This window comes from Chelonoidis abingdonii, chromosome 16 (genome assembly GCF_003597395.2).
Source record: "Chelonoidis abingdonii isolate Lonesome George chromosome 16, CheloAbing_2.0, whole genome shotgun sequence".
Lineage (NCBI taxonomy): Eukaryota > Metazoa > Chordata > Testudines > Testudinidae > Chelonoidis > Chelonoidis abingdonii.
The window spans coordinates 15,348,065-15,359,396 of NC_133784.1; the positions used below are offsets into that span (position 1 = coordinate 15,348,065).

General features: G+C 43.5%; 3 protein-coding genes across 3 annotated transcripts in view; 1 reads left to right on the top strand and 2 right to left on the bottom strand.

The window, feature by feature from the left end:
- Positions 1-6,990, top strand: part of PPP3CB (protein phosphatase 3 catalytic subunit beta) — a 102,009-nt gene extending 95,019 nt beyond the window's left edge. Inside the window, exon 14 of the transcript XR_004372097.2 lies at positions 6,580-6,990. The gene's annotated coding sequence lies outside the window, so the exon portion shown is untranslated. The remainder of the gene's footprint in view (positions 1-6,579) is intronic.
- SEC24C (SEC24 homolog C, COPII coat complex component) overlaps positions 1-11,332 on the bottom strand; it is a 647,635-nt gene that overhangs the window by 577,941 nt on the left and 58,362 nt on the right. The gene's annotated exons all lie outside the window — the stretch shown is intronic.
- The window catches only part of ANXA7 (annexin A7), a 45,050-nt gene that overhangs the window by 10,953 nt on the left and 22,765 nt on the right, over positions 1-11,332 (bottom strand). The window contains exons 6-7 of the mRNA XM_075072860.1: positions 3,001-3,103; positions 2,598-2,692 (exon numbers count right to left, since the gene is read on the bottom strand). Coding sequence (XP_074928961.1) covers positions 2,598-2,692; positions 3,001-3,103 — 198 coding nt within the window. The remainder of the gene's footprint in view (positions 1-2,597; positions 2,693-3,000; positions 3,104-11,332) is intronic.

Genomic DNA, 11,332 nt, shown 5'->3' on the forward strand with positions numbered 1-11,332 from the left:
GAGTGAGCTCCTTTTTAAACCCAGGTGCCCTGATTAGCCTGCCTTGATTGGCTGCAGGTGTTCTAATCAGCCTGTCTGCCTTAACTGGTTCTAGCAGGTTCCTGATTACTCTAGTGAAGCCCCTGCTCTGGTCACACAGGGAAAACTTCTCATCCAGTGACCAGTATATTTGCCCTCTACCCGACTCCTGTACCCCACTGGCCTGGGTCTGTCACACTGTATATTTTGATTATGTACTAAAAATAAGCAAGTCCACCACTTTCCCCATATCCACAGAGCACAAAGTTTTAAACATACTGACTACAACTACTTTCCCCTCCTGAATTAATTAGTATCAGAGGGGTAGCCATGTTAGTCTGTATCCACAAAAACAAGGATACCAGTGGCATCTTAAAGACTAATAGATGCCTCTGAAAAAGTGGGTTTTCTACCCATGAAAGCTTATGCCCAAATAAATCTGTTAGTCTTTAAGGTGCCAGCGGACGACTCATTGAATTAATTAGGTTTCACTCATTGATAGCTGTGGGGTCATAATTGTTCTAATTCTCCAACTGCCCACAGAATCTTTTAGGAAAAACAGGGTAGGTAAAATCTTAATATCTCAACCATAAGACTTGTAGAAAACATGTATTTGATTTTAAGGAAAAAAAAAAAAAAAAAAAAAAAAAACACACTTGGGCCTTCTTTATATATCGAAAGACAAAAAAGGGCACTGACCCAATTTTCTTTTCCTGGGCATGTCGTCTTTTAAAGTTTTCTACACACAGAGGCCTAGCTGTTTCAGACTACACTGCTGCAACACCTGCCTCCAAATTGTGATCAACAGGGATGCTGTTGCTGACAAAGCATGATACCTAGCAGTCATGTGACAGACTCATACCTAGGGAACTCCCCACCACCAGACTTGAGGGCACGTAACAAAAATGAAGATAGATCGCCTTTCTTTCTCTCAGAGTGGCACAGCAACATGACCCAGGAGAGCTAATCTTTTCAAAGTCCTGTCCATACTGCTAGCTTCTCCCACACTCTTTTTAGAGTCTCAGTTCTGGGGGGCGGGGGAGGGGGCAAGTGTCTCACTTAGTGTAGCTACAGCACCTAGGCACAACAGGGTTTCAGTTTTGGTTGTCGCTTCTAGGCATGCCAGAGCACAGAAGTAATTTAAAAGGAACATTTTTATAGATATAACATGGATATTCTTCCCCTATTTTTAAATTACAAATATTTCAAGCAATAATATTTCTGGCTAGATTTTCCTGAGACACATTGGCATGAAGGTAATATTTTAGCAGTTACAATACTTGCCCATTTTTAGGATCTAAACTCTTTTCAAAATTTCCAGGGTGGTTTGGTTTCTTTTTCCCCACCATCCCCCAAAGCTTTTGTTCTCATCTTTCCCCGGAGACACTATCACTAAAATAATATTATGGAGTTAGGTGTCATGTGATGCAGCACAGTAGCTAAATGAGTTCTCAGCAGACTCCTGAAGAATTCCTCATTTCAAGTCCCACGCTTCCTTTTTTGGGTGCAAAAATCAGAGAAAGTGGCAAGAATGTCTAAACTTCTTTGATCACCAGAAAAGGCCAACTCCACCAAAGCAGATATGGAAACTTTGCACCCTGTTTCCTGGAACTGAAAAAAGATGGGTCATGACGAACAAATTAGCTGCCAGGAGTGTGCAAAATGGAGAAAGCAGTTTAATACGTATTTACCACTTGTTCAGTGACAAGGTGCACTACCACAACTGTATCAGACTGGTCTTATAATCAGGACACAGTGCAAAGGTTAGTCACAAACTAAATGTTCTATTATTTTATTTCATCTTCTGTCCTCAGAGCTCAAATTTTCTTTTAAAATGTTATCTAAATCTACCATAGTTCTCCAATGAAGCTTAGAGTGTAGACTATGTTCATCTCATATTAAAGTTGAAATGAACATAGTCTAACACTTGTTTGAGTGTAACAGTTTTACAGAGAGTTTGCTTATACCATAAATTATTGTGTATAACTCAGATCCTGTTCCACCTATAAAAGGTTATCCTCCATGGTCAATTCCTGAAGTCTGTATATGTGGCAAAACTCTATGTACTTCAGTAGCAGTTTTGCCTGAGTAAGGATTTTAGAGTTTAGACCCCAGTCCCTCTAACTGCATGTAAATAGTTTGTCTTCCATAGAACATTTTACATTGATTCTTGTTGAATTTTGCACCACTGGTTTCCGAGTGTCTTTCCAATTAATCAAGATCCCATCCCATATGTTAATATTACCTACCAAAGTATTTCTGATGTCTTCCACCTAGGTATAGTTTGAATTTCATTATGTTCTGCCCTTCAAATAATTAACAAAAATAAAGGAAACTTAATGTTTGGTCCTGGAAAGACACTGCTTGAAAAAATTCCACCAACTGTCAGGGCTGTAATGAAGTTCTAGGAGCTACTGGTAGAACAAGGAATGTAGCTAAGTGTACACAGACATTTTAAAAACAAAAATCAGGCACACTCTACCTGGGACTAAAATACCATTACACACAACCAAGTTTGCTAGTGTTACTGTATCACTGCCAATCTGTTTATTAGTTAGAAGAGTAACCAATGAACATACCTTGCCATACATAGTCTTGAAAGCTGCCTTGATTTTTAGCCTTTGATCACTGGAACGATTGGACACAACATTGATGATAGCCTGCTCATCCGTTCCTAGGAAATAAAAAGGCAATTTCTTACAAGAAAGTATGAACATAATCCTCCAAAACTGTTCATTTTACAATTTTAGAGTTTTAACAAATACAGTGCATATTTTTATACATACATATACAAAAAATAAAAAATGTTGGCCAATATATATGCTTAACATGTACACTTTTCAAAAACACCAACTGAGAATTAGAAGCCTGAAAACTTTTAACCCAAGATCTATACAATTAGAAGAAAAGAAAAATGCCTTTAACTTTTTGGCTAATAAACATGAACTCTGTAGTAATCACTAAATAAAGATCTTGTCTTACCAAATCCCTTCATAGCCTTGCGCAGTATTTCTGCATCCCTCCCAGCATCAAAGTTGGGTGCGGCTCGAATTGTGCCCTGGGTACTTTGAGTCATTGCTGCAGGCTAAGAATGAACAAGTTATGCATTACCAACCAATTTACACAATGCAAAGTACTAATTTAATGTAGTGTTAAACTTTACAGTTAATATTTCAGAGAGAGATGCAAGGAACTTGTCTAAGTTATACCACACACTCCCTGAGAGAGGAACAACCTCTTAGAGTTAAGGAAGGCATTTTATCGCAATGAATAGTCTTGATCCACTAATGCCAAATTAACACTGTTTTGCACAGTTGCTTTGCTGAGGATGTATTCTGGATGCAAACTCAGTGACCATTTAGAACAGAACTGTTCTTTCCAATACATGTTGCTGATCTCTAGGGAGCATTCTGGATGTAGCACTTTCACTGAAATCACTGGGCTTTCCAAACAGACCATATGCAGAATACTGAAGAAAGCTGCTGTGTAGGTAAAAGACGACTGTAACTCTCCTTTTTGTACAGACAGAGTTTCCAAAAGCAAGCCATTAGAGGGCAGATCCTTTCACAAGTACAGAGCCTAAGTAGTTGGCCTGTGCACTGGGGATTCTGCAGGGGCTTGATAGAAAGGAATCCTCCTCTCAAAGCACATTGCATCTGTGTTACTGATTCCCTTCTCTGGCCACGTTAACCACCATTCAATCCACAAAATGGTGGATCCACTACCCCTGTTCCAGTCCTTCCCTGGCCCACTCCAGTCTGTCCCAAAGCACACTGGTAGTCCAAACAGAGCTGTGCGCAATGCTGTGCAGTCCCCACACATGCTTCCCCTGCACAAGACAAATGATTGCACCAATTCCACTGCATCTTTGCACCACTATGCTCACATGGGTGGGGAATGCACAAGGTATTTGCCCCCATCAAAGGGGGATCATGGCTTCTTGCAGACAACACCACTACCTTTGTGGAGAAAGAAGCAGTTCAGGACTATTTAGAAAAGCTGGGTGAGCACAAGTCCATGGGGCCAGATGCACTACATCCAAGGGTGCTAAAGGAGTTGGCGGATGTGATTGCAGAGCCATTGGTCATTATCTTTGAAAACTCATGGTGATGGGGGGAGGTCCCGGATGACTGGAAAAAGGCCAATGTAGAGCCTATCTTTAAAAAAGGGAAGAAAGAGGATCCGGGGAACTACAGGCCAGTCAGTGTCACCTCAGTCCCTGGAAAAATCATGGAGCAGGTCCTCAAGGAATCCATTCTGAAGCACTTAGAGGAGAGGAAAGTGATCAGAAACAGTCAGCACGGATTCACCAAGGGCAAGTCATACCTGACTGCCTTTTATGACGAGATAACTGACTGTGGATATGGGGAAAGCAGTGGATGTGTTATTCCTTGACTTTACCAAAGCTTTTAATATGGTTTCCCACAGTATTCTTGCTGGCAAGTTAAAGAAATATGGGCTGGATGAATGGACTATAAGGTGGATAGAAAGCTGCCTAGATCGTCGGGCTCAACGGGGAGTGATCAATGGCTCCATGTCTAGTTGGCAGCTGGTATCAAGCAGAATGCCCCAAGGGTTGGTCTTGGGGCCAGTTTTGTTCAATATCTTCATTAATCATCTGGAGGATGGCATGGACTGCACCCAGCAGTTTGCAGATTACACTAATTGGAGGAGTGGTAGATAGCTGGAGGGTAGGGACAGGAATACTAGAGGGACCTAGACAAATAGAGGATTGGGCCAAAGAAATCTGATGAGGTTCAACAAGGACAAGTGCAGAGTCCTGCACTAGACGAGAATCCCTGCCCTGCTACAGGCTAGGTACCGAATGGCTAGACAGCAGTTCTGTAGAAATGACTAGGAATTACAGTGGAGAGAAGCTGGATAAGTCAACAGAGTGCCCTTGTTGCAGAAGGTAAGGGATTTTGGGCTGTATAAGTAGGAGCTACTGGCAATCGCCAAGTGAGCGTGATCACTCCCTCTATTGCACATTGGTGGGCCTCATCTGGAGTGCTGTATCCAACTTTGGGCCCGCACTACAGAAGGATGTGGAAAATTGGAAAGATCCACGGAGGGAACAAAAATTATTAGGGGGATGGAGCACATGAGCTTATGAGGAGAAGCTGAGAGAACTGATTGCTTAGTCCTGCAGAAGAGAAGAATGAGGGGGGATTTGATAGCTGCTTTCAACTACCTGAAAGGGGGTACCAAAGAGGATGGATCTAGACTGTTCTCAGTGATACCACAGATGACAGAACAAGGAGTAATGGTCTCAAATTGCAGTGGAGGAGGTTTAGGTTGGATATTAGGAGAAACTTTTTCACTAGGAGGGTGGAGAACCACTGGAATGGGTTACCTAGGGAGGTGGTGGAATCACCTTCCTTAGAGTTTTTAAGGTCAGGATGGACAAAGCCCTGGCTGGGATGATTTAGTTGGGGATTGGTCGTGCTTTGAGCAGGGGGTAGGACTAGATGACCTCCTGAGGTCCCTTCCGAACCTGATACTCTATGATTCTATTATTACAATTTACTGTAAGAGTGTGAAGCTTCCTGACAAAATATCCAATTCCTTTCAAAAATACTGACTATAAAATATGCTAACTTTGCATTCTTTGAAAAAGAGTGGCTAATTATGATAAATGGTGCCGGGTAATGATCAAGACACCTAGTGATCCATGCTAATAAAGAACCCAAGTCCACCTATATGATTGATTTGTTCTTTATGTTTTACATGCAGTACTAAGGAAACTGCAAGGGTTTCTGTGGTGTTACTGTCAGTGTACCGTAGTTGTTATAAAGAAATAATCTCAGCATGTACAGCCCTGCATGCATGCTACCTGAAAATATACATGGGCATCTGTTTTGGTTGCATGGAACAGCACCCTACTATAAAACAGTATCTATCTGTGGGATTTACTAAGCAATATGTTTATATGGCACTTGTAATAAAAACAATCCAAAGGAAACCAGCTTAATTGTTACTATCTCTGGTGCACAACTACCATACACAGGTCTCTTAAATAAACAGGCAGTTTTTAATGTATACAGTAGTCAACTGAGCATCCTTAGAAACTTATGAAATCAAGCAGCTAAAACAAAATGGGTGAACGTCACTTGCTGCCAAAGGCGCTCTTTGCCCCCATAATACCCCTAAATAGGGATTTGAGTGTGGAAACACACGTGACATGACTGCATAGTGGAGGGGGAAAGAGAGATGGAGTCTCCATATCCTGTGCATGTCAAGAGAGAACACTCCACACCTGCTTTGATTTTGGTGACAAGGACAGAGTCTACTGGATCTATATGTACATGGATCCAGTGACTGGGAACCTCTGCATAGGGTGCAGTGATCCTTCCTCCAGGCTATAGGCCTGAGTATTGGCCCCCAAGAGAGCAGAGCTACAGCCCTGCAGCTAGCCTCTGGCTTGGGGTGAGTAACTTTCACACCCTGATCCCAGACTTTATGCAAGATAATGTCTTTACAGAGGAATCAGGAATTGCATTATCTGTGCTTGCTTTGATGTACTTCTGACCTTAATCTTTCTTAATATTTTTTAATCTGCAGTTAGAATAGTATGTTGCCAATGGTGACCAGATGACAAGAACAAAATATCGGGACACATGCAGGAGAGGGAGGCCGCAGCTGAAGCAAAAAAACCAAACAACACAGAGTGCAAATTATCGGGACAAATGGCCTCCCGACCATACATCAGTCAGGACACGGGACAAACAATTAATTATCAGGACAGTCCCGATTTTATCAGGACATCTGGACACCCTAATGTTGCCAGTTTGCATGTGTAAGGAATGTGTCATCTAAACAAACATCTCTGGCCTTAAAAATAAAGTCAGAGAGCCTATAACCCCCAAATTATAAACACACACATAAAATGATTGACACATCTGGTTGAGTCTAATATTAAAATGTAGGTGCATCCAAAGTAAACCATCATTTTGCAGCATCTTAAAAAAAAGTTTCCAGACTAAAAGTAGGAGTTGTATGGTAAATGAAAAATCAAAGGGAAACGATTGTGAAGTAATACCTATATTAACCTATATTATAACTATATTCCACTGTCCTCCCTATTCTAATCTGGGTGTATTTTCAATTAGTGTATTTCATGTTATTTTCCATAGTCCCTTGGGGCACAGATTAATGAAGCAATATTTCATATATTATTCTCATGCTGCTAGAAAGTATGTTTTGACACACCATGCTGCTTACATCATTTACTTTGCATTATGCTCCAAACCATCTTTTAACAAAATGATGGTCCAGATGTTTCAGTACAAAAACGTGCAGACTTGGGACTAAATACTTATTGTGTCAAAAGGTAGCTACTAGTCTTATGGTGTTTTTTCATGCACACAGGTTCAATTAATCAGATTTTTAAAGAATGTTTTCCAAAAAATTCTTTAAAATTCTGTTCTCATCAGTAGGATTTGATAGTTCACTCTAAATTCTGAGGGAAAGAGGAAAGCCTCACATGCAGTTAAAAATTCATTATGATGTAACTCCTAAACTTTTGCTTGATTTATTTTCAAAGGCTGTTGAAAACCTGAAAAGGATTCAGAAAAGTGTGACTAAAATTAAAGGTCTGGATAATGTGGCTTACAATAAAAGACTTATGAAGCTCTATCTATTTAGCTGCTCAAAGAGAAAATTATGAGGTGACTCAATCACCGTCTATAAGTACCTATATGGGGAAAAGATTCTGATAGAAGAGGACTCTAGTAAAGACATAACAAGAACCAATGATGGGAAACCTGAAACTAGATAAATTAAAGTGAGAGGAAAGTGCAGATTTCTAAATTAAGGTACTTAATCACTGGAACAGCTTACCAAGAGATGTAGTGGTTCCCATCACTTGAAGTCTTTAAATCTATATTGGATGTCTTTCTAATTATGTTCTAGCTCTACCACAAACTATGGGCTTGATGCAGGAATTAATGGTATCCTGTGTTACACAGGTCAAATGAGATGTCCATAAGGGTTTCTTCTTCTGGCCTTAAAATCTGTGAACATTTATAATCTTATTGTTCAGAGCTTCATTAAATATTAGCATGGTGCAGAATTTACAGTCAGATTATAAATCTGGTCATTAAATTGCCAATGCTTTGTTTTTCTGTTCTAAATATTACCATATAACCTAAGAGCCAGTTGTCTGAATAATGTTATGTATGTAACCATGTCCAACCACACTGCCCCATTCCCCTCACTCTCATTTGTTGTGTCATGTTTATAATCTAGTTTGTTAGATAAAGTACCTGCCCCGAAGAATTTACAATCTGTTCTGCGAGACACCATGTACACCTTTGGTCTTGGTACAAATAAACTAGAAAAGAGGTTTTTAAAATTGCATTAAAGCATGGGTTTGATTGTAGTCACTTGCTAAAGGCATAAAGCCACTTCTAGTTTCAAAGTCATCCATCCCTCCAGGATGGCAGATATGGCCCACTCACTAATCAATGACACTTAGTACCACTGCAAAAAGACAGCTACTGTCAAAATCTGGCTTGGAGATTATTTGGGTACCTATTTCATATTATATATGCATATTCATATACATACATACATACATACACACACACACACACACACACCTCTCTCTACCCCGATATAATGTGGTCCTCGGGAGCCAAAAAATCTGACCGTGTTATAGGTGAGGCTGCGTTATATCAGGGTGGGGAGAGGAACCGCTCCCCGCCCCAGCTCACCTCCGCTCTGCCTCCACCTCCTCCCTGAGCATGCCGCTGCCACTCCGCTTCTCCCTCCCTCCTTCCCTCCCAGGCATGCCGCGCCAATCAGCTGCTTGGCCCAGAAAGCCTGGAAGGGACGGGGGGAGAAGCGGAGCGGCAGCGGCACGCTCAAGGGAGGAGGCGGAGATGAGCTGGAGGGGGAAGCAGTTCCTCTGTGCCCCCTGTTACTTGTTGAGGCCCTCCCTGGGGCTCCCCCACCCCAGCTCACCTCCGTTCCGCCTCCTCCCATGAGTGTGCCGCAGCTCTGCTTCTCTCCCTTTCCTCCCAGACTTGCAGTACCAATCAGTTGTTTGGCGCAGCAAGCCTGGGAGGGAGGAGAAGCTGAGCTGAGCAGCGTGCTCGTAGGAGGTGGCGGCGGAGTGGAGATGAGCGGTTCCTCTGCACCCCCCCCCCTTTACTTGCTGCTGCTGCTGCCACCCCCCTGCCCTAGCTCACCTCCGCTCTACCTCCGCCTCCCACGAGTGTGCCGCAGCTCCGCTTCTCCTCCCTCTCAGGCTTGCCGTGCCAAACAGCTGATTGGCGCAGCAAGCCTGGAAGGGAGGAGAAGCGGAGTTGTGGCACACTTGTGGCAGGAGGACCCAGGGAGGGCCACAGCAAGTAACGGGTAGGCGCAGAGGAACCACTTGTGGTAACACGAATTCGGATATAACGAAGTAAAGCAGCCCCGTCCCCTGGAGTACTGCTTTACCATGTGATATCCGAATTCACGTTATATCGGACTGCATTACATTGAGGTAGCGGTATAGTATTTTGTATATGGCTTAGACAAGATTTGTTTAACTCCTGTTATAACAGACATCAAATCTCTCTCTATCCCTCACTTCAATTTAAGTATTAAAATCTTTATTTAAAAAAAAGTGCTTGCTTTACATTGCTGAAATTCTATTTATGACAAACTGCTGTTGTGCATATCACGTGGAACTTCAAAGCAAATTGCACCACAGTTTTACCTTAAAAAGCTGTAGATTTTTTAAATTTTTATAAGTAGTGTGATACAGCATGGCCAGAAGGCAGCATAAAAGTGTTAGCAGGGGGCCTTATTCCCTGCCAAGGGAGGAAGGTTTGCTTTAGATTAACTAGAACAGCTGTGGCCAGCTTCTGGCTCAGAGCCATTCTTAATGCACTGTCGTTCCTCTCGGTTATAAGTTTTTTCTAGAAGTTTTCATAACAGATTCCTTGATAGGCATAAGTTCCGTGGCCTTGGTTTGGGGTTGTCTTCCTGGGTTGCCCGCGCTGTCTCCGCTTGGAGATTGGATACAGGTTATCGTTGGGACTGCTCAGTTGTCTTTTCCACGAGGGAGACCAACTCACTCTATTAGAGAGGGTCATCTGACCTCCTGAGTCCTGGTGTAACCCGAATAATGACGGTCCAGATATAGTACCGTCATACATCATCTCAGAGTCTATGGGCTTCAGGGCAGCTATTTCGGGTCAGGGGATAAGTCAAGACAACTGCATTCGGGTTGTCTTGTCCCTCCATAAAACGCCATTCAGGAGACCTCGGGCTCGTAGTGCTGTTGTACACACCGAACCGCCAGGACCTGCCTTTAGCTGGATGAGTTTGCTGCAGCTCTGCAGAACATATCGTATAGACCTTCTGGGCTTCCCCACGATAGGAATGGAGGCAAGGATACCAGACCATTGCCTGGGGCCAGGCCTCCCCGCAGGCGGTTCTGCTCAAAGCCAGGAGTGTACTTCCACATCATCCTCGCCTGGTCATTTTTTTGTAAGTAATGCTAGCCCGTATGGTCGGATCACCTTCCACTCGTGGATATCTGTTCCATAATGAGGGTCTTATGCTGGCTTATTAGGTCCTCTCAGTCAGGCTCGTCCTGGAGCAGCCTGACTTTCAGCAGCAGCCGATTAGTCTCTTGGTGCTTAATCGTAGGTTCGCCTTGGTTGGACGGTGCCGGACCAGTGCAGCCTCCTGCTCGGGACCACGCGGTGGCATGTATAGAGGCGCTCTTGGACCACGGTCGTGCATGCTAAGGGTGGAGGGTTGTCTCCCCTGGAGGTGTCCCAGCGCGCAGATCCCACCTCGGACACCTACGTGTGCAGATGCCCGGTCGTTCTGCTGGTTCGCGCTTCTTCCTTCTCTGGGGTTAAGTCAGGGCGCTAGTGCTTGCCTCTGAACGAGTTTTAATCAGTCCCGCTAGTGTTACTTGGAGGGGTAGGGAAGGGAGGACGTGGGCTGCCTCATACTCCAGGCCCAACCCGGGGCCCTGGGGTTGGGTGAACACTGAATGCGGTGTCTTCCCCTGGTTATCTTCCTCTCGAATATCCAGTCAGCTTGGTGAAGGCTTGTCGCCTCTCTTCGCTATACAAGTCCCGGCACCCTTACCTAGGGTTGCTGTTGGTTGTCTCCCATCACCGAGCAGCCTCCAAGACTTCCTGCTATTCTCTCTGGACAAACTCTTCGCTTGCTGCAATCTGCACTCTGCTCCAAGCAACTGTCCTCTTCGCTACACAACAAGGGAATGTTCTATCCGCTGTCTGACTGAGCAGGTTTATATCCTGACTGGAGTCAGTGCTCTAAAGTGAAGTCAGGTCTCTAATTG